The sequence below is a fragment of the Bufo gargarizans genome, chromosome 6 (genome assembly GCF_014858855.1).
Source record: "Bufo gargarizans isolate SCDJY-AF-19 chromosome 6, ASM1485885v1, whole genome shotgun sequence".
NCBI lineage: Eukaryota > Metazoa > Chordata > Amphibia > Anura > Bufonidae > Bufo > Bufo gargarizans.
In genome coordinates, this window is record NC_058085.1 from 335,831,890 (window position 1) to 335,856,349 (window position 24,460).

A 24,460-nucleotide genomic window follows, 5' to 3' on the forward strand; every position below is an offset into this window, starting at 1 on the left:
CAAGACATAGAAGGAAGACAAGTTATTTGCAGTTTTTCAGTGCATCTGATGTGCGGAGGACTGGACGGGGTATGGGATGTGCGATACTCATCAGTAGTGTGATGTGTCAGGGAGGGGGAGAGCTGCTAAGTGAGATGGGGAGGGAGGAGACTGCCTGCATGGCTACGGAGCACTCAGGTCCTATTTCCCAGTTCTCCTCCACGCAGCAGAGCGGCATGCAGGACTTCTGCTCTTACTGGCATCTGGATGTTAGAGGCTCACTTACTACTGGAGATTTCCATTGCGGGATAACAGCAAGCTTGCTAGCATCCCAGTCCAGCCCCATTCTGTGGGAGGCCAAATCCTTGTGCAGTTGGATATATAAGATGTAGGATGCTCCCCATTTCAAGAATCAAGCGACAGCCTTTTCTCTGGCCGGTGAATGCTGAACCAGCTCCCTGGATTTGTATGATCCCAGAAACACCTGGTGTCCTTCGGATAGGTGCGGTGCCCCCTCCGTTTATTGTATCCTGCCCTCACCCATCTCCTTTGCTACAGGGGGTACCTGCCTGGCAAGCTCCTTGCGACCCTTTCCTACCTTTGATGTCATTGCCCACTGCACCAGAGCCTGCTGTTCACCAGTTTCCTTTGGCAAATGGGCAGGTAAAAAAAAAATTCCCCTTAAGTCTAACTGTGCATGATTGGCAATAGGATAGGTGCTCCGACCTGTCACCTCCATGGATGGCATCCCATAAATGCAACTTTCATTTTAACTCTGCATTGTCTCATTATTTTCATTGGAAATGATTTGGATTTACTCAAGTTTTTTCGTGTTAGAGACTTCAGCCAGGCTCAATTCATCCTCAAGTGGTTATGTTAAAAAATAATGACGTAGATGAATGGATGGATAGATAGATAGAAAATTAGAATGATAGATCAATCAATAGGAGATAGACAGACATACAAGTAGATAAATAGTTAAGTATTAGATAGATTGATAGGAAATAGACATACAACTAGGTAAATATTGGATAGATGGATATATATTAGATAGCTAGATAGATAGATAGATATTTAAGTGCATGGATGGATCGACGGATGGATGGATAGATAGACAGACAGACATATGAGTAGATAGATTGTGGATAAATAGCACTGATAAATCTGATTCATGCAAATTAAATGTAACTAGATATCATGTATAATTAAATATAACATTGATATAATAGTTTCTAATAGTTACTTTCTTATCAAATATAGATAGAGATACAGTAGATAGATATAGGATAGATAGATAGATATGGGATAGATAGATAGATAGATAGATAGATAGATATGGGATAGATAGATAGATAGATAGATAGATAGAGAGATAGATATGGGATAGATAGATAGATAGATAGATAGAGTAGCAGAGCTGCAGTGGACTTACTTGCAGTCATAAGGAGAACATATTGAGATATCACAGTGAGTTGTTTCTCATGACAAACTGAGCTCTGCTGCATCTGCACTTGGCCGTGACTCTTTGCCCAGCCTTTGCAGAGCCTCTACATTACAGCTCCTCAGTCTGAGTCTTGAGGAATTCAGCAGCTCCTTGGCATCACACGGGGAGCATTGTGGCGCATACAATAGGAGCTGCAATATTAAACAATTCATCAAGATAAACACTCCACATCTCAGTCCATAGCCGTGGCGGTGTAACCTGCTGCATTCAGAGCAATCGGGGTTGTATTAGTTCTCTGCTAAAAATATATTAATTTATGACAAGTGCATTGCAGAGGTAATGGAAAATGGAGAGCGCACTGAAAATAATGCTGCATTTCAGGAAAGGCTTCTTGTTTTCTTATGCTTTGAAGTGTTAACTACAGTATGTTGAGTTTTAGTGCTTTTATATGACGTGTCATACTAGTGAATGGCCACTAGAGGATCCCACACCCCAAAGATCTTTCCAGGTGTAGGTTGTCTCTGTCATTCAGCAGACTATATATACATACAGATAAAGCAGAAGCTTCCTAGTTAATTTTTTTAGTGCTTGGTATAAATGCACCAGGGGCTTCACCTGCATGCCAAGTGACAAACACAGTTCTGCTACATCTTTTTAATATTATAACTTTTATTGTATATAGTTCTCTTGGTATCTGCTGAGAAAATGGTGCCATGTTAAATATAAACTGCTGGGTAAATAGGAGATGGGGGGGGGGGGGGGGTTTGAGGTTTCAGTAAATGAGGCTTTATGTATATAGCGCCAAGCTCAGGACCATGGCTGCCCAGACATTGTGAGTTGTTAAAGCCCAGGGACCAGATTCAGTGGCTTGTTGCCTCCTCCTTGCACTCAGCATCTGGGGCAAATGCTCCACCGTCCTCCTGGACAACATGCGTTCCTGCTGGACCTGGATGTAGTGCTGCTAACCCTGACCCCACTATACCGTAGATAAATTCTAATAAATGGCACAGATCTGCTCATTACTGATCCTCACATAAAAAATAAAAAAAATACCAATAATGTAAGTTTTTGAAGTCTATTTTTCTATTAAAAAGCGTTCTTGTAAACCTTAGCATGGTCAGTTCTGTACAATCAATTTGACAGGAATCCTATCCCATTGAACAATGGCTGATAACTGGGAACAATAGCTGGCATTTAACTTGGATAAGGCAGAGTGTTGTGTCTCTTGAAAGAGCTCTAAAGGGTTATTCTGGTTATGTAAAGCTATGGTGGGGATCCTACCACTGGGACCCCCAATGATCACTAGAGAAGGGGCCTCGTACCCTGTGGAGCCCCCCAAAATGAACAGAGCAGCTGGTCGAGCATGCACTCAGCAGCTCCATTCATTTCTATGGGAGTTCTGAATCTCTGTACTCAGCCATCTCTGGGAATTCCCATCGAAAAGAAGGGCTGGGCGCATGCCCAACCGGCTGCTCCATTCATTTCGGGGGGCTCCACTGCGATCTCGTGATCGCTGGGAGTCCCTATGGTAGGACCACCACCAGTCTAATATTTATCGCCTATATAAAAGGAATACCCCTTTTATATTAAGCTATCCCCTAGCCACAGGATAGGCGATAACTATTAGACTGGTGGTGGTCCTACCACTGGGACTCCCAGCAATCACGAGATTGCAGTGGAGCCCCCCCCTTCCCCCCGAAATGAATGGAGCAGCCGGTTGGGATTTGTTGGTTGGTTGTATAGGATTTTAAGACGGGGACTGGCGTTTTTTTTAAAGAATATGTAGACATTTTTGAAAATAGATAAAACAGATAAATTTACTAGATCATCAGGTGAGAACTTTCCAGATACTCAGAGATGAAGGCGACACAGATTTGGAACGTGATGAAACGTGACACTAATTGTTACTGATGTTGTCACTGCACTGCTTACTGTCAGCTCTGTGATGGCTGCAGAAGTTTGGATAATCCATCAGGTTTACCTGCAGTAACACCACAGGTGAAAAAACATACATTGCAGCATGCATGTGATCTAGTGCCTAGCACCGTAGGTTTTCAGGAGGATGAAAAGGATGTAAGCGGACTGCAAATGCTTAGCGCTTGGGGGACATGCACATGGCTGTTTGATGGACTTGAGTTGTATGAATTGTAATATGGCGCCTTTACGCTACTATGGGTACATACTCTACCCATGAGGATCTCCGGTTTTAAAGTCGCATGTATTACAGATATACGAGTAATGGAGGTGGGCACTGCAAAATATAGGAAGCAGGGTGCTAATGTATTACCGAGATATCACACAGAAGCAGTGCTTTGAATGGACAGTGCAATGCCTCACAAGGGCACTATATGGCAGCACGTGGAACTCCTTAGGTCATTAGTATGAACCCATGAGGAATCCATGTGCTGATATACAGGCTGCGTGCTTGCTGAGATAGCTGTATACCAACATATTGTTACTGTATGCAGTTTTATAATTTATTAGCTTCCTATATAATTGATATAACAGCATTACGGAATAACAGTGACATTCAAATTCAGTCCAGGGAAGAAAACCTCTGGTCTCTCCCATTATTCTATGATGATGGAAAAGTCCTTTTAATGCTTCAGAAATATTTTTTTTTAGGAAAGTCTTCTGTAATGGGAGGAGAAGGAAGGGATTAGAGGCAAAAGTAGGATAACACAGACGCCAAAAGAGAATATGAGACTGGAATTGGGTGGGACAGAGCAGGGAAGCCAGCAGTGGGGTATTGATCATAGTTATGTACATATGAGGGGTGGAGCTGTGACTACCTTAGCACATTTAAAGGGGTTGTCCAGGTTCAGAGCTGAACCTGGACATCCTTCCATTTTCACCCCGGCAGCCCCCCTGACATAAGCATCGGAGCAGTTCATGCTCCGATGCTCTCCTTTGCCCTGCGCTAAATCGCGCAGGGCAAAGGCATTTTTCTGAGTTCCGGTGACGTACCGGGGCTCTCTATGGGGCTGACAGGAACCCCGGTGACGTCACCGGCACTGATGGGCGGGATTTGGCTCTGCCCTAGCCAGTAAAACGGCTAGGGCAGAGCTAAAGCCCGCCCCTCAGAGCCGGTGACGTCACCGAACACACTGCTAGGCGGAAGTTACCGCCCGGCAGTGTGTTATTGTAAACACAAGAGCCTGTGCCCTGCGCGATCTAGCGCAGGGCACGGGAGCGCATCGGAGCATGAGATGCTCCGATGCCAGGCTCAGGAGGGCTGCCGGGGTGAAAATAAGGGTATGTCCGGGTTCAGCTCTGAACCCGGACAACCCCTTTAATTAAAGGGATTATCCCATAACTAATGAAAAACAGACCTCACATGAATCCAGAGATCTCCCCATTTGCTAGATTTAAATCAACATGACAGCTCAGGGGTGTGTCTATTCTGCCACAGCTCAGGGGGCGTGCCCATGCTCTCCCTACCACAGCTCAGGGGGTGTGTCTATTCTGCCACAGCTCAGGGGGTGTGCCCATGCTCTTCCTATCACAGCTCAGGAGGCAGTTGAAGGATAAAACTGAGCATGTGCGGCCATCTCAGTGAGCAGGACAAAGAAAAAAAGAACAAACTGGTGGCGCTATACAGATATATTTTATTGAATAATTCTGTGACTATGATACATTTTTAATTACATGCAGTTACAGAAGTATTCAGAACCAGGGTCTGGTTTAAAAACTGCAGGATATTTTTCCTAGGACATCCACTTTAAAAATAAAAATAAACCAAAATGGCGCCCCCTCTAAGTAATTGATGACTTTGTTACAGCCATAAACATTTGCCACAGTGGAGGTTTTCCTGAATCACAGTGAAAGAAAGACAAGAAATGACTGTATTCACAGAACAATTCTGCAGAATTCTCCACAGTACAATGTATAGAGTGATAGGTGAGGATTTTCCTTAGTTTACTGGGAGGGCCGATGGACAGTTGTTCAGAGTCCGACCAGTTTTTGCCAGACATTCCCAGCTGGAAGATGTAGGACAGAAAATATAGGCTTTAGTGACTGTGCGGAATTTATATAGGAGGGGAGCTTATTCTTTCCATAACAAAACACATGATACTTTATAAATCCAGAATATATATATATCAAACTGAGTTGGAAAGACCCGTTATATCATTCTCCTTCTTAAAAGGAGGCATTCCCCCTGTAATTGAAAAGTGTGTCTCTCCGTGGTCTAACTGTCAGCAAAGGTGTAGACACATACCACAGTGATGGGTGAACTGAGTAGCTTTTTAATTAAGCGATTAAGAGATTTTAATTTAAAAAATTTAATAAAAGTTCTCCTTCCAACTCACCCACTTTATCTAAATTCTACTGTATGTTGGAAAAAGCGTAACAGGTGCTTAAGAAATATGTCACTCATTATGACCACCATTTTGTTCAATGAAATATCTCCTGCTTCCCTTCAATTATAAAGCTGGCTGCCTGCAGCCACCACTAGGGGGAGCTCAGTGCACAGGAATTTATACAGTTACAATTTACTGGAAGGTGATATAATCTCTTTGCATTAAGCTTTGGTGTCGTTATCATGATGGAATATGCAGTGGGGCCTCCTCCCATGGACATTTAAGAGTACTAGTACTTGTTTTAGTGACACCAGTTGCAATGAAGCAACAAGGGCACAGGGCCCCTTTTAGTCATACTGTGCATGGTACCTAGGTGTAGGAATGCCAGAGTGGTGTAGGGTGGCCTAAATGTCCCTTAATGTTGGTGCAAATGTCACAGTGCTCCTACCTGGATATGCTGGGCCCCAGGCCTTGTCATCTGAAGCAGAGCAAATAGGGTGAATAATTGAGGGATTTTAAGAAAGTAATTGAGTCCAGACCTTGTGATGAAGTTCAATAACAGCTTTACTTGTATAAACATTTCTCCAACAGTTTCAGGCTTTGTCTTGGTTCCCAGCAGGCGTTAGCATTAACTCTGACAGGCAAACACACTCAACTCTGCTACAACTGTTGATCTCTGGCACTCCTGTGCTGGCACGCTTACTGTATAAATTTGCTTCTTTCTTTATGCTGCAACTTCTCTCTGTAGTCTGTCTCTAGATTAATACCGGGTAATCTATACCTCCTGGCTTCAGAGGCTTCGGGCTTTGGCCTCTACTGTATGTCCAGCAGAGCTAAAGGTGCTCTAGCTGTCTTAGGCAGGACATATCCAGCAGGGACGTGGACCTGCTTCCTTCCCCAATCAGGGGGTACTCTCCTCTGACCTCTAACTAACTAAACTCCTCTTTAGAGGGAGAGAAGAGAATGGAAAGAAGGTTCCATCCTCTGCAAATGTTGCTCTACCATGCTTCCTGCCACCTTCTGGTGAACCAGGTACATTACATGAACATTAACAGTTACATAGGAATAGCAGTACACATTGTATAGGACCTGCAATAAATGCATAAGATGACACTGTGTTAGCCCATAGGAGACAGTAGCGCTGTGTGGAGTGGTAATGGCACTCTGGGGCATTACAAATACTGCCCTGCAGCCCAGTTTCCAAAGGGAGGAGCTCATGCTCTGCTCCAGTATGTCACAGTACATGTTGGCATTCATGGTTCCCTCAGTGAACTGTAGCTCCCCACAGCCAGCAGAACTCATGCAGACCCAAACCATGACACCCCCACCACCATCTTATAGTCTAGGCCCTAGGCCATCATTATATAGAGCAACAATTCTTTTTTTTTCAGATAATCAGAGAGTTCTTTGCCATGAGATGCCATGTTAAACTTCCAGTGACTAGTATGAGAGAGTGTGAGAGCGATAACACCAGCGGTTTAGAGATGAGTTATTTTGAGGGCACACCAAACGTACACTGTTATACAAGCTGTACACTGACTACGTTATATTGTATCAAAGTGTCAGATTTGCAGTGTTGTCCCATGAAAAGATAGAATAAAATATTTACAAAAATGTGAGGGTCACAGATCAATGGTTAGTGATGCGTTTCAGCACTATGTGCCTTCATCAGACTCTACACACATATAAAGAAATCACTTTTTTAAATAGACCGCCAGAATACAAAGGAACTGACATCATCACAACTCCACCCCCAAGTACAACAATGTAGCGAATAACATATATACAAATACATGAGTCAACATCAAATCAGCAGCACGAACCATAACGTGGAAGTTCATAGATGTGCGATGGAAAACATAGTAGCATTATGTTTCAATTCCGCTAAGAGAAAAATAAAATAAAATTGCATTAAAGTAACAAATCATAGGAAGCCATACACATTGTAATCACGGTTGAGGCCTCTTGGTTCCAACGTTTGTAACCGGTGGATCCAATAAGCCTCCCTTTTTAATAGTAGCTTGTTCCTGTCACCACCGACGAGGTAATGAGACCCCTCAATGATTTGGTAATGTAACTGTGCTACTGTGTGTTTCTGCTGGTGAAAATGGCATTGTTGCACTTGGGGGTGGAGTTATTGTGATGACGTCAGCTCCTTAGTATTCTGGCGGTCCATTTAAAGAAGTGATTTCTTTATATGTGTGTATAGTCTGATGAAGGCACATAGTGCCGAAACGCGTCACTAACCATTGATATGTCACCAATAGATCTAGCATTCGGAAAGCTACCTTTGTGCTAGTGCCGGTGCTTTCTATATTGCTATTCACTCAGGGGTGTCACAGCATATAGATCATACACTGTGATATTGCAGCCTATAGATAATACACACAGTGATGTCAAAGCATATAGATCACACAAACAGGGATGCCACAGCATATAGATTATACACTCAGGGGTGTCACAGCATATAGATAATAAACTGTGATATTGCAGCCTATAGATAATACACACAGTAATGTCACAGCATATAGATCACACAAACAGGGATGCCACAGGCTAAGAATAATCTGCTCATGTAAAGCTACAGCTCATAAACCATGGCAACAATAATGTCACTGAAGTGAAATAATGCAGATGTTGTGTCATATTATAAATATACTGCACACAGTACAGATAGAATCACCACGTCACAATACAAGAAAAATGCTCGTAGTAATGTCATATTGTAGGAATAATGCACACAATGATGTCACAATGCAGGAACAATGGTCATGGTGATGTCACAATACGGGAATAATGCTCATGATTAGAGGTGAGCAAATATTTCAAAAAATTTATTCGGATGGTTCAACAAATTTTCCAAAAAGATTTGATCAGAATTTATTTGTGACGACTCACATTTTAAAACTGCTATTTCCGGGCTGCAGAGAGCCTGTATAGTGGTGTAGAACACTGTGCCTTGCAGTAACACGCATAGGGAGTCTGCTGTGGTAGTAAAATAGTTACTTTGCATCTGTATGACAGGCAGTTAACAGGCGTCACTCTTAGAATCACTGCACACTTCACTTATTTGGGCAGTCACGGGGCCAAAACTTACCAAATAACTCAAGTATAACTCAGCCTTACAGGTCAATGTTAGCGTCAGGTATAAAGAGACTATAATAGAACTTGAGCACCCTAAAATGTGTAGTATCAGGCTGCAATTTCACCCCAGAATCAAGGATTAATGGATGTACCAATATATAAAAAAAATAAACACCCCAAAACTTGTAGCATCAGGCCGTAATTTCATACCAATTCCACAATTAGGGATTAACAGGTATATTTATGTGTAATAGAACTTGAGAACCCTAAAATCAGTAGTATCAGACCACAGTTTCACCCCAATAACAGAATCAAGGATTACTGGAATTACTGATGTATCAAAGAATGCAAACAACCTAAAATCTGTAGTATTAGATAACTTCGTATCCCCAATTAGTGCAGCAAGGTGTAATAGAATCGCTCCTATTATCCAGACTTTACACCCCCTTATTGGCTCCTGTTCTCTCCCTACAGTGAGGATAATGCCTTCCTACTATATCCCTACACTATCAATAATCTTTCCCTGAACTTCTCAATAGTAATTTTTGGTGAATAAAGTCTTTCCTAAACACTGTCCCTAGTGCCTGTCATGTCTCTCCCTGCACTAAGTTCACTATAAAATGGAGGAGACGGGGCAGGAGGAGGCTTTTTAGGACTGTGACATCACAGGGGCTGGCTGGCTGCTGATTGGCTATCTGCCTGGCATTGTGGGTGCTCCCTCATTCCCAGGCTTCTTAATTCCTCTTTCTAACACGTGCAGAGGCCATTTTAGAAAAAATATGATTTGTTACCACAATGCACAAGAAAATTCGAATTCGGGATTAATCAAATTTTTCTTGAAATTTGGATCAAATTCTACTTTATCAACTTCGATTTGCTCATCTCTACTCATGATGATGTCACAGTATAGGACTCATGTACATAAATAATAAAATAATAATACATATAATAAAAAAATAATACACATAATAAAATCATAGCTTAAAAATGATTTAAAAAAAAGCTAATTCTACAATAGAGGGATAATATTCAAGTTAATATAGTGCAAGGAAAATTTATTTTCCTTGCTCTCCAATTATTCTGTGTTCAGTTTTTTAAACTCTCCTTCCAACCACCACTAACTGCACATATGTAGTACTATAAAATTTAGTAATGCTGCTAATAGGTTGTTGGCAATTGACAAACATCTGTCGCCCGTGCTGTGTTTGTCCTTATTTGTGGTTGCAGTGCATTAGGCTACTTTCACACTGGCGTTTTGGTTTCCGTTTGTGAGATCCGTTCAAGGCTCTCATAAGCGGTCCAAAACAGATCAGTTTTGCCCTAATGCATTCTGAATGGAAAAGGATCAGTTTGCCTCCGTTCCGTCTCCCTTCCGCCAAAAGGATCCGTCTTGACATACAATATAAGTCAATGGGGACGGATCCATTTTCACTGACACAATATGGTGCAATAGAAAATGGATCCGTCCCCCATTGACTTTCAATTGTGTTCAAGACGGATACTTTTTGGCTATGTTAAAGATAATACAAACAGAACCGTTCTGAACGGATGCATGCGGTTGTATTATCTGAACAGATGCGTTTGTGCAGATCCATGATGGATCCGCACCAAACACTAGTAAGAAAGTAGCCTATATTAACTTGAATATTATCCCTCTATTGTAGCATTACCTTTTTTTTAAATCATTTTTAAGCTATGATTTTATTATGTGTAATATTTTTATTATATGTATTATTATTGTATTATTTATGTACATGAGTCCTATACTGTGACATCATCATGAGTAGAGAAGAGCAAATCGAAGTTGATGAATTGGAATTTGATCCAAATTTCAGGAAAAAAATTGATTAATCCCGAACTCGAATTTCCTTGTCCTTCGTGGTAACGAATCATATTTTTTCTAAAATGGCTTCTGCACATGTTAGAAAGAGGAAGTAAGAAGCCTGGGAATGAGGGAGCACCCACAATGCCATGCAGATAGCCAATCAGCAGCCAGTCAGCCCCTGTGATGTCACAGTCCTAAAAAGCCTCCTCCTGCCCCGTCTCCTCCATTTTATAGTGAACTTAGTGCAGGGAGACACATGACAGGCACTAGGGACAGTGTTTAGGAAAGACTTTATTCACCAAAAATTACTATTGAGAAGTTCAGGGAAAGATTATTGATAGTGTAGGGATATAGTAGGAAGGTATTATCCACACTGTAGGGAGAGAACAGTGTCCAATAAGGGAGTGTAAAGTCTGGATAATAGGAGCGATTCTAATTGTAGGTATGCCCATGGCACAGATGTTATTAGACATTACCAAATGCAGCCAGGGACTGGACGGAGGGGTGGCTGAGATGCTCCATATTTAAATGGGAATTAAAGCCAGAATACAAATACAAAACAAAGAACAACCAATACAAAACAAAGAACAACCAACAAAACATAACAGAATCTCCTTATGCATCTCTGTTATTTACTCTCGTTTCATTAGATATCATAATTGAAAACCATAAACAATACAATTGGAAAGCAGTGCATTGTTCTCTCAGGCTGTAGCCATGTCCTTCCCCCCCCCCCCCCTTCCTCCCCTTCTCATGCTAGTGCATGTGAGGCAGGAAGTTTAGGAAGAAAAGGCTAGGTTTAGTTTGGATAACTTTGGTCACACACAACGAGAGTGGCCATTTTGTTGGAATGGATATTTTAGTTAGAGTATTTTTGGCATGAATTTTGGAGCAGATTCTGTGGTGAAAATGCACGTAAAAAAAACACAGTTTTAAAAGATGCACTGTGGAAAAAAGGAGTGTCCTATCCATTGTTGCACGTATTCTGAGCAGAATCCACATCCAGAATTGCTTTTGAAAATGAGCATGGATCAAAATCCTTGACAAAACCTCCTCTTTAAAAAACACATCAGTAAAAAAGTGCATGCACATGAGGTTTTTAACAGCACTGAAAATCTTCAATCCTAAAGCTGTTATTATGGGGCAATAGAGGACATTAGAGGGAGAAGGGTGTCCTGTCTTCATACACATTCGCACAATGTGCAGTCTGACATTCAGCATAAACCTTTCCTGCCTTCCAAATAAGAGGACTGTTCCTTGTAGTCTAACTTGTTTATTGGTAAAACAGGAGTATTTGATTGAATGGTAAAACTAAAATAATACAAATAGCAAGTATAAGTATAGATAGCATGTACTATAACATTTGCATAACACTGAAGCACATGGTAAAATGGCTGCCTAACATAAGACTACATATCTAGCTAACAGTAGTAACAATTCCCTGAGTGACAATTACAGCTTTGCATTACATAATGTCCCTGAAACAAAGATAGATCTCTCACCAGATATGATTTTACAAGGATGGTGGAGTTCAAGAAAGAGATATGCAGAAGGACAGCTCTGGTGATGTGTCCTGGGGACTGAAGACTAGAGACTTCTCTTTCCCAGGATGCTTTGCACTCCCACAATGCAGCAGTCTTTGTAACAAGAAAAACAAAGTGTAATACAATCTAACACCGTTAAATGGTGCTATAATCACACTAATCACTACAGAAATACCAAATCTCAGGCAGACGTGATCTAACATCATTTTTCCTAGCCCTGCTGGGCAGAACAAAGGGCATAAGAGGAGAAAACTACAACTCCCATGATGTTTAGACTTTTATTATGGGGCATCAGTGGACATTATACAGAAAGGGGTATAAGAGGAGGAAGCTAAAACTCCCAGCATGACCAGACTGTTAAACATTACATAGAGAAGGGTATAAGAGCAGAGAAATACAACTTTCAGTATGTCCAGACTGTTATTATGGTGCATTAGTAGTCATTACATGAAGATGGATATAGGAAGACAGAACGACAACTCCCAGCATTTCTAAGAAGTTATTATGGGCTCCCAGAGGACATTTCAGGGAGTGAGAAGGAACAAACTGCAACTCCTAGTATTTGACAAGGGGAACAGTAACCTTATAGGTTCTTTGCCACTTCTCTGCAATGCTGAGCTCTCTCTCATAAGGTAAATAAGGTGAAATGAAATTGACTGGAGTGGAGTGGACAGGCTGAAAAGGCTCGAAGGTTTTGTGAGGAACTGCTGAAGCTTGGCAGCTTCCATACTCTTTCACAATGTCTGACAGTCTGAATGCAGACCTGCAGAGTAACTGCAGTGTTAAGCCAAACCCCTGCCAGAACTTCCTGTCTGCTTGTGCACAGAGCCGGTCTCCAGCCAAAGATGGAGAGGCAAGGAGAAAAGAGACACTTCACTGACTGTAGGATATCTGTTTAACTGCTTTCTGCAGCAGTTTGCGGATGTCTATGAAGAAAGGACTACAGTAGAAACTTTCTCTTTATTTTTTTTTCAGAGTTTAGTGGCCCTATAAGTCTATGTGAGTTACAGGAGCAAGTGAGCATGTACGTTCCCAATAGATGCAGGTCCAAAAGGTTAAACCTGGATCTATCACACATGTGTGGCATATCTAGTAGTTAAAGGGGTTATCCTATAATTGAAAATTAAAATCAGACATTCTCATTCTAATTAAGCTAGAACCAGCCCTATACCTCACATGGATCCACAGATATGCCCATTGCCATTCATTGCTCCAATTGCTCTGCTAGATTTATATCAAGCTAGCAGCTCGGGGTCGTGCACTTTCTGCTGTAGATATTTCCCTTTCACAGCTCAGGGGGCAACTGAAAGATAAAACTGAGCATGTGCGTCCACCACAGCCAGGTGGACAAAGAAGTAAGAAAAAGAAAAAATAGCCAGTGTACAGATACATTTTATTGAATATCTCAGTGGCTATATACAATTTTTAATTTCAGGCAATTACAAAAGTATTCAGATCCAGGTGCTGGTTTTAAAACTGCTGAATATTTTCTGTGGGACTACACCTTTAAAGGAAACCTTTCATGTGGATATTTGATTATAATCTAACTAATTATATACAATCATTAACTACTAAAAAGTACTTTAGATGTATTCACTTACTGGTGTGACAGATGGTTACCTCATAATATACACACAAAGATGCCGCATGCTAATGAGCTGATTCGAGTCTGGCGTGATGTCATTGAGTCCAGCGTATATTTAATTCAGAGCTATAGCCACTCCCCTGCCCACCTGCTGCTGATTCATATGGAAAAAAACTGTCACTCAGCAGCAGGTAGGCGGGGAGAGTCAGGAGCTCATGAATATTCATGACTCATCATTATCAGCTGGAATGTTTCAATACAAGATGTTGGCAGATTGATTGGGTCAATTAACCGCTTGCCGCCACGCTAATGCCGAAAGGCGTCATTGCGGCGGCTCTCCCAGGCTACGCTAACGCCAATAGGCGTCATCTCGCGTGAGCCGAGATTTCCTGTGAACGGAAGGTGAGCGAGTGGATCTCCAGCCTGCCAGCGGCGATCGCTCGCTGGCAGGCTGGAGATGTGATTTTTTTAACCCCTAACAGGTATATTAGACGCTGTTTTGATAACAGCGTCTAATATACCTGCTACCTGGTCCTCTGGTGGTCCCTTTTGTTTGGATCGACCACCAGAGGACACAGGCAGCTCAGTAAAGTAGCACCAAACACCACTACACTACACTACACCCCCCCTGTCACTTATTAACCCTTTATGAACCACTGATCACCCCATATAGACTCCCTGATCACCCCCCTGTCATTGATCACCCCCCTGTGATTGATCACCCCCCTGTAAGGCTCCATTCAGAGGTCCGTATGATTTTTACGGATCCACGGATACATGGATTGGATCCGCAAAACGTATACGGACGTCTGAATGGAGCCTTACAGGGGGGGTGATCACACATATAGACTTCCTGATCACTTCCCTGTCATTGATCACCCCCCTGTCATTGATCACCCCCCTGTAAGGCTCCATTCAGATGTCCGTATGATTTTTACGGATCCACTGATACATGGATCGGATCCGCAAAACACATGCGGACGTCTGAATGGAGCCTTACAGGGGGGTGATCAATGACAGAGGAGTGATCACCCATATAGACTCCCTGATCACCTCCATCATTGATCACCCCCCTGTAAGGCTCCATTCAGACGTCTGTATGATTTTTATGGATACATGGATCGCATCCGCAAAACACATACGGACGTCTGAATGGAGCCTTACAGGGGGGTGATCAATGACTGGGGGGTGATCACCCATATAGACTTCCTGATCACCCCCTGTCATTGATCACCCCCCTGTCATTGATCACCCCCTGTAAGGCTCCATTCAGACGTCCGTATGATTTTTACGGATCCACGGATACATGGATCGGATCCGCAAAACACATACGGACGTCTGAATGGAGCCTTACAGGGGGGTGATCAGGGAGTCTATATGGGATGATAACCCCCCTGTAAGGCTCCATTCAGACGCCCGTATGTGTTTTACGGATCCACGCATCTATGGATCGGATCCGCAAAACACATACGGACGTCTGAATGGAGCCTTACAGGGGGGTGATCAGTGACAGGGGGGTGATCACCCCATATACACTCCCTGATCACCCCCTGTCATTGATCACCCCCCGGTCATTGATCACCCCCCTGTAAGGCTCCATTCAGACGTCCGTATGATTTTTACAGATCCACGGATACATGGATCGGATCCGTAAAACGCATACGGACGTCTGATAGGAGCCTTACAGGGGGGTGATCAGGGAGTCTATATGGGATGATCACCCCCCTGTAAGGCTCCATTCAGACGTCTGCATGTGTTTTATGGATCCACGCATCCATGGATCGGATCCGCAAAACGCATACGGACGTCTGAATGGAGCCTTACAGGGGGGTGATCAGTGACAGGGGGGTGATCACCTCATATAAACTCTCTGATCACCCCCTGTCATTGATCACCCCCCTGTCATTGATCACCCCCATGTAAGGCTCCATTCAGACGTCCGTATGTGTTTTGCGGTTCCGATCCATGTATCCGTGGATCCGTAAAAAACATATGGACGTCTGAATGGAGCCTTTCAGAGGGGTGATCAATGACAGAGGGGTGATCAGTGACAGGGGGGTGATCACCCCATATACACTCCCTGATCACCCCCCTGTCATTGATCGCCCCCCTGTAAGGCTCCATTCAGAATTTTTTTTGGCCCAAGTTAGCGGAAATATTTTTTATTTTTATTTTTTCTTACAAAGTCTCATATTCCACTAACTTGTGTCAAAAACTAAAATCTCACATGAACTCACCATACCCCTCACGGAATCCAAATGCGTAATATTTTTTAGACATTTATATTCCAGACTTCTTCTCACTCTTTAGGGCCCCTAAAATGCCAGGGCAGTATAAATACCCCACATGTGACCCCATTTCGGAAAGAAGACACCCCAAGGTATTCCGTGAGGGGCATATTGAGTCCATGAAAGATTGACATTTTTGTCCCAAGTTAGCGGAAAGGGAGACTTTGTGAGAAAAAAACAAACAAAAAAAAATTTCCGCTAACTTGTGCCAAAAAAAAAAATTTCTATGAACTCGCCATGCCCCTCATTGAATACCTTGGGGTGTCTTCTTTCCAAAATGGGGTCACATGTGGGGTATTTATACTGCCCTGGCATTTTAGGGGCTCAAAACCGTGAGAAGAAGTCTGGGATCCAAATGTCTAAAAATGCCCCCCTAAAAGGAATTTGGGCCCCTTTGCGCATCTAGGCTGCAAAAAAGTGTCACACATCTGGTATCGCCGTACTCAGCAGAAGTTGGGCAATGTGTTTTGTGGTGTCATTTTACATATACCCATGCTGGGTGAGATAAATATCTTGGTCAAATGCCAACTTTGTATTAAAAAATGGGAAAAGTTGTCTTTTGCAGAGATATTTCTCTCAAAGAGCACCTTTCGGATTTCACAGGCCATTTTTTACACATTTTGATTTCAAACTACTAACCACACATTAGGGCCCCTAGAATGCCAGGGCAGTATAACTACCCCACAAGTGACCCCATTTTGGAAAGAAGACACCCCAAGGTATTTCGTGATGGGCATAGTGAGTTCATGGAAGTTTTTATTTTTTGTCACAAGTTAGTGGAATATGAGACTTTGTAAGAAAAAAAAAATAATAATAATAAATCATCATTTTCCGCTAACTTGTGACAAAAAATAAAAAGTTCTATGAACTCACTATGCCCATCAGCGAATACCTTAGGGTGTCTACTTTCCGAAATGGGGTCATTTGTGGGGGTTTTCTACTGTCTGGGCATTGTAGAACCCCAGGAAACATGACAGGTGCTCAGAAAGTCAGAGCTGCTTCAAAAAGCGGAAATTCACATTTTTGTACCATAGTTTGTAAACGCTATAACTTTTACCCAAACCATTTTTTTTTTTTACCCAAACATTTTTCTTTATCAATGACATGTAGAACAATAAATTTAGCGAAAAATTTATATATGGATGTTGTTTTTTTTTGCAAAATTTTACAACTTAAAGTGAAAAATGTCATTTTTTTGCAAAGAAATCGTTTAATTTCGATTAATAACAAAAAAAGTAAAAATGTCAGCAGCAATGAAATACCACCAAATGAAAGCTCTATTAGTGAGAAGAAAAGGAGGTAAAATTAATTTGGGTGGTAAGTTGCATGACCGAGCAATAAACCGCTAAAGTTGTGGAGTGCCGATTTGTAAAAAAGGGCCTGGTCACTATGACCTGTGGTCCTTAAGTGGTTAAAGAAAGTGACCCAGCATTTTGCTGCAAGAATCAGTCACTTATTTATGTTGTCCTTAGTTAGGACACCATAAAACTGGTGACAGGTTCCCTTTAAGCAATGAATGTCTAAGAAGGGAAAACTCTGACATTATCCATAGCACTGTATTCCCCAAGATAGTTCATGCAAAGCAGGGGGCTACTATAGGAGGGACAACAGCGGACTCCTGGTTGGTCCTACGTTTCACCTGCAAGAAGCAACTTTATTGGCAAACATGGGGGTTGGATATTAGGATCATGGAAACTGCATGGGGACGTACTTGCTGTTATGTTCTTGGTTGCAAAACGTGCTAACTTTGAACTATGTCTTAGGTCCTACTCTCTTCTATGTATGAGAAAAGTGGAAAGAGGCACATTGTATATATTGTATTCTCTGTCCATTACATATGTTATCAGCCATTTCTGACACATTTGTGCAAAACAGAATTTCTCAAAATTCTTTTTGGCCCAAAAAATTGGATGGCAATGGAGAAAAGACCTGATAGGTGTGAACAGAGTTTTAATACATGTTATATCTTTCACGGGAGAACTGTTATGGCTGTACACCTTCAATAGCTGTTGACTGACGACTTTTCCTCCCGACCTCCCCATACACATGTATGCTTGGGTTTAGCTGAGTATGCATGTGCTGGGGTGAAGGGAATAAGCCACTGCCAGCGATATCTGTACCTTAAGAACAAAGGTTAGGGCATGTCGAAATACAACAGGCCCAATCCTTTTTACCTAACATCTGCTTAACGAGCATGGGCTAAACATCTAATACAGATTAGGTGGCTGGCCGATCCCACCAAAATCATTGGTCCTGCAGACGTTAATCTAAGGCTACTTTCACACTAGCGTTGTTTGAATCTGGCGTTCAATTCCGACACCGGAACTGCCCACCGGATCGGGAAAAACGTGTGAAAACTGATTACATTTGAATCCTGATCAGGATTTTGATCACAATGAAAAAATGCATTGGCAAAAACGAATCCGCCATTTATGGACTTTAACTTTTTTTTCATATTTTTCGGGTTTAACATGCAAAAGCCGGATCCGTTTTGACTGAACACACGGCGCCGGATCCGGCGTTAATGCAAGTCAATGGGAAAAAGGCCTGATCTGGCGTTCAGTCAAAGTGTTCAGGATTTTTGGCCGGAGGTAAAAATACTGCATGCTACGGTTTTCTGAAAAGCCTGATCAGTCAAAAAGACTGAACTGAAGACATCCTGATGCATCCTGAGGGACGGACTCTCCATTCAGAATGCATGGGGATAAAACTGATCAGTTCTTTTCCGGATTTGAGCCCCTAGGACGGATCTCAGCGCCGGAAAAGAAAAACGCTAGTGTGAAAGTACCCTAAGGTGGCCACCTTCGCTGTTTTTATGCATTATATGTACTAGCACTAATGGTATGACTTTTCTTTCACAGTGGGTCGGAGGTCATTCCCCTGCATTTGGATTTTCACCTTCTTCAAGTGTAGAAATTATTCCTCTTTTTCCACATGTTTACACGTCCGCCATCCCTCAACATGCCGGAAAACGATGGGGTGAAAAGAAAACTCCTAATTGCAAGGTAACTACAATGTAGCTAAAAAATAATAATAATCTTTATGTAACTCCCATCATGCCTCTGGATGGAGCAAGGATTTAATGTTCTCACTCTTCTATGTGCATGGTCACTTGACCAGTGGGGTTCACATAACTACCAACATTTCAGTTGGTAAAATTAGGGCACCCTGAAAATCAGCGCCAAATTGGAGACAGTTGGCAACTATGAGTTCAGAATGGCGCCACTAAAATGTCACAAACTAAAATGTTTTGGCACATTTTTCTAAGCCTGTAAATGGCAGACTGTCTGCCTAGTCCAGCACCAGATGTATCCCAGCGGCTCAGGCTGGACGATAAATGTGGTGCATGGATGGACACTTTTCTCTGACTGTCCACTAAATAACCTATTAATCACTAGACTATCGGGAGAACACACCCAAGAAATTCAAAGAACCCTACAAAGAACAATGGTGCAAATGCTCAGAGTAAAAACAGCCACAAAGTATAAAAATATATTTCCTTCATTAGATGCAATAAAAAATACATATATGAAAGTTAAAAAATTTGAGGAATCCATATTAAAGTAGGGGAAAAAAAATCCTGTGAGGGACAAACTCAATGCAGACAAGTAAACACATAATATAAGGTGTAAATGTACTGTATATTTATAGCCTTATTTGGGGAATCAAGAATAGTGGCATCTGAAACGGACTGCAATGGAATAAAGTGCAGAAAGCGCAAATGCAGTGCCCCACTGAGAATGGTCGAATAAAGAGAATGTAACAGCATAAAACGCATTTTACCGATAGCTTTGTCAGGGGATGACATCCTGGTGTGGCCGTTTCGTTTTTTTCGGAGCCGTGTGCAATCTGCAAAAAAGGTGGACAGGACATGCAGGGGTGCACATATCCTTTCTGCTGCTTGAGGCGAAAGCTGAAAGGCGCCCCCTCCCCCCAATGCCAGTTTCTTAACCTAACCCCTTCCCTCCGGCCCTACTGTTAAAGACAGAGCTACAAAACATACAGGATAATACAGCGCCACATACTGTGCCCACTGTGCTTCCCAATACTAAACTGCAGAAACAGATAATCCCCCTTCGGCTGCCCCCCTCTTGCTCCTACCTGGTGCTGCCTGAGGCAATCGCCTCATCCCGCATCATTGGTGGTGCACCCCTGAGGACATAGATGCAAAATATAGTTGAGTGCATGGGGCCTTACATGGGATGCCAAACCTTTTTTTTTTGCTTTTCACTGATCCATTTTATAGAAAAATGCAAAAAAAAATAATGTAAAACAGCTTGTGTTTTTTAAGAATGCAAAAACAAAACAAAAAAACAGATCAACCACAGTGAAATAACACTGCCACATGTACCAAATTCAGATCTTTTCAGATCTTTTGTCTGCAAAACGGACGTACATAGACATAAAAATCTGTGGATAAGCCCTTCTTTTTGTCCATGGGTTGTGCCATTCCCATTCGAGTTCATAAATTGTCCTGCAATACCAGACACAGCCCAATGGACAACAGTGGTGCTGTTTCTAGAAAACAACCAGTGCCTTCCATCTCTACCCCCTTTCTCAAAGAGCGAGAGATTAGATATAATAGACATATATTAGGAAACTGCTGACTGTGCAGTAAAACAATATTAGGAGATAGGGCAGCCCCAATGTACTCGAGGAATGACTGATGCTTCATGCACTGCTGTCCTATGTGTTGGCTGAATGCATCGCAGCTCCTTGCCTTTAAATGATTATATATATATACAGCTGAGGGACAATGTGCAGATATGACAGCAACACTCTATATTTTAAATGGAGCAATGAGAACTGGAAATCCCGGCGGAGGAGACCTTGGCAAAAGAAAATAGGAACGCGCAGCGCTAGATGAAAATATTCAACAATTTCTGGAACACTTCATGCTTTGCTTACAAAAGATAAGACTCTCTAGCCGTGCGTGCGAGAAGAGAAAATCAATGTCCAGTCCTGTCCAGTTCTGGTCTCCCGAAAAGATTACTGATTACACCTGAAAGGAAATCTTTCCATTAAATCCTAACAACGATACTTATGAGAAATGCCGAGCCCAGATTGGTTTTTATTGAACAGACACCGGCTAATCACAACACATTCTGGCACTGCAGATATTTCCTTACCTCCGAGGATTCAAATCTTTCAGTATCAATTCAGTATATTCTCTATATACAGATTTTGATCATTCATTTTTGAACATAGGGAGTTAAAATAAAATAAAAATTGCCCAAATACAGATGCATCCTTCCTTTCCTTTCCTCTTGGCTCAACGTGTTCCAAGATATGTTCAGTGAAAATAGCCAGCTTTATAAAAAAATGTGATTTTGAGATATTGTGTCACGAGATGTCTATCTTCTATGTGGCTAGGTGCGGTCACCCAGTGGCTTTGATGTGAATTGCAGTCTGTCGAGGGTTTTTTCTAGTACTGTATGTTGTGATATTGTGCTGAATTTGTTTCATGAGAAATCAAAGTCTTTGAAGTGTTTTTTCAGGATTTTAAATAGAAATGAGCGAATTTCCAAAAATATAATTAGATCTAATTAAACCAATGTGTTGATCACCCAGATCAGATCCTGCCGCACTTCCCCAGTTCACACGGTGCTCAGAAGGAAACCGGATACTCCTGTGTCAGCTCAGTTCCATAGCCTTTTACAAAATCAATTCTACCTGAATCGAAAGTGCTTTAAAAACTAACCAATTTGTTCATTTCTAATTTTAACCCCTTAAGAACCGGGACAATTTTGTTTCTTGTGTTTTTTTTTTCCTTTCCACCTTCCAAGAGCCATAACTTTTTACATTTTCCGTTCTCATAGCCATTTGAGGGCTTCTTATTTGTGGGAAATGTTTGAATGTCAGCGCTTTTTTTACCATAGCTTGTATTGGAAGATAGGGAAAAAAATATTTGTGGAGTACAACTGAAAAAAAGGCAATTCCACCATGTGTTATGTGTTTACAGAGTTGTGTGCTAAAATTTTAATCACAGCTATATTCTGCTAGAAAATTATTACTGTTTATAGAATTTTTACAGGCTGCTTGTCAGGCCATGCTACAGGCAAGGCTTTGCAGGCAACTCACTATAAGGCCTCATGAACACGGCCGTTGTTTGGGTCCGCATCCGAGCCACCGTTTTGGCAGGTCGGATGCGGACCCATTCACTTCCATGGGGCCGCAAAAGATGCGGACAGCACTCTGTTCCGCGGCCCCGCTAAAAAAAATATAACATGTCCTATTTGCGGACAAGAATAGGCATTTATATTGACGGCCGCCAGTTCCGTTCTGCAAATTGCGGAAGGCACATGGGCGGCTTCCGTTTTTTGCAGACCGCAACAAAACGGAATGGTCGTGTGCATGAGGCCTAACAGGCATGAAAGCATTCACAAAGCCCCAGTCTGTCATAGTAACCAATTAAAGCCCTGAAATGTTGCCGCATTGGCTCTAATCGGAAGACAGAGAGACCCCTCTGTATTTGTCTGAACGCACAGATGCTGCAGTCCCTATTGACAGTGGCATCTGAGGAGGTAAAAAACAGAGTTCAGAGTAATCTTCATTCCCAGTCACTGCTGGCGGGTATCAGCTATATTATACAGCCGGAACCCACTTTATTTGAGCACGTGAGCCCCCTTCATACATCCCTGTATAGCATTAAGGGGTTTATATTGATAGCTAGTGTTGAGCAAAGTAAAGCATTTAAAGCAGAATTCCATCCAAAGTTTAGGAAAACTTCAATTCAAAACAAATCAGAATTTTTTCACACTTTGTGGTAACAAATCAGGTTTTCCTAGAATGGCAGCTGCATGTTTTACAAAGCAAACAAAATGTAGAGGATACAAGCCTGGGAATGCAAGATCACTCATAAATGTGTGCAGCCAGCCAGTCCACAGATAGCCATCCCCTGAGATGTCACAGCCCTATAAAACCCTCATCCCACGTGCTCTCCGCCATTGTCCTTTCAGCTGAGCATAGGGAGAGATATGACAAGCGCTCATGCGCTAGGGACAGCGTTGCTGAAAATGATTTATAGAAGAATATTGGAGACGGAGAGTGCAGGGAGAGTGCAGAGAGAGTGCAGGGAGATTGTAGGGAAAGTGAAGGGAAAATTATGCTGCTTATTCCTACATTTACTTATTCCTACATCAGCCGTAAACTAAGATATATAATTCAATATCAATAAGATAGAAGCCTTTATTATTCCACTGCCAGCATGCCAACTAATAACATCCAGTCTGCACCACTTAGGGGGGCTAGGTCTTAATGATGACCATCCTTATCTTTTGCTGGATTTAAATTTTCCAAATCATCCTTGATCTCCAGGTCCGAGAAAAGTCAGCAAGATGCATATAGAGGAGGAACTGGATATTTCCTGATGACTAGAGGTCAGCAAATTTTTCAAAAATTTGATTCGGCCAGTTCGCCTAATTCTTCAAAAAAAATTGGTTCGATCCGAATTTATTTGCGTCGAATCACATAAAAAAACGGCTATTTCCTGGCTGCAGAAAGCCTTTATAGTGGTGTAGAACGCTGTGCCTTGCAGTAACACGCATAGGGAGACTGCTATGGTAGTGAAATAATACTGTGAGTCAATATGACATGCAGATGAAAGGCGTCTCTCTTAGAATCACTGCACACTTCACTTATTTGGGCAGTCACAGGGCTAAAACCAAATAACTCAAGTATGAATTCAGCCTTACAGATCGATGTTAGTGCCAAGAAGAAGCGCAGTCCGTTTACATCGTCATCAGTTGATTCCATATAGATGTCTACAGAACCTGTTCTATTAAACACTTATACAAGTAGAGCCCCCCCACAGAGTTGATAGGGTGTCAGCAGTAAGTTTGTGTTGATGTCACTGATTGTTTTTCCCTTCCTCTGATCCGTCAGAACAATAACCCGAAAAAAAAACGGATCCTGTCTGGGGAGCATCCGCCTTCACTCGGTCAGCATTTGGTCAGTAATCCCTCAGTTTTGCTAATGCCAAAAAAACCTGCAGTGGAGCCAAAACAGAGATGAAACGTAAATAGAATATTTGCATGTCTTTTGTGTTTTGTAGCCACTCCTGCTTTTGGCTACCAAATCACAAGCCAATTCTGATGGGACCATAGAGGCCTTACAGCTGCTACACAGACAGGATCCGTTATGCGTCCCTTTTTTCCTTCCTTCTGACAGATCAGAAGAAAGGTAAAATAAATGATGATGTCAGCCAGGCCGAAAGGCAAAATAGTGGCCCAGTCATGAAATGGGGAGGGTGGGAACAGCATGACAAGTCCACAGAGTGGCCCTATGACATAGTAGTGAGGTGGAAGCATTATGAGGAGACCATAGATGGTGGAAGACTTCAGGAACCGCTTGACAACCAGATTGAACATGTGTGCCATGCAGGGCACATGGCTCATCCCTCCTTGACGCA

General features: G+C 42.2%; 1 protein-coding gene across 1 annotated transcript in view; it reads left to right on the forward strand.

Annotated features, from left to right (window-relative positions):
• The first annotated feature begins 354 nt into the window (after positions 1–354).
• Positions 355–24,460, forward strand: part of TCERG1L (transcription elongation regulator 1 like) — a 324,890-nt gene continuing 300,784 nt past the window's right edge. The window contains exons 1-2 of the mRNA XM_044299170.1: positions 355–642; positions 18,912–19,055. Coding sequence (XP_044155105.1) covers positions 373–642; positions 18,912–19,055 — 414 coding nt within the window. The 5' untranslated portion in view covers positions 355–372. The remainder of the gene's footprint in view (positions 643–18,911; positions 19,056–24,460) is intronic.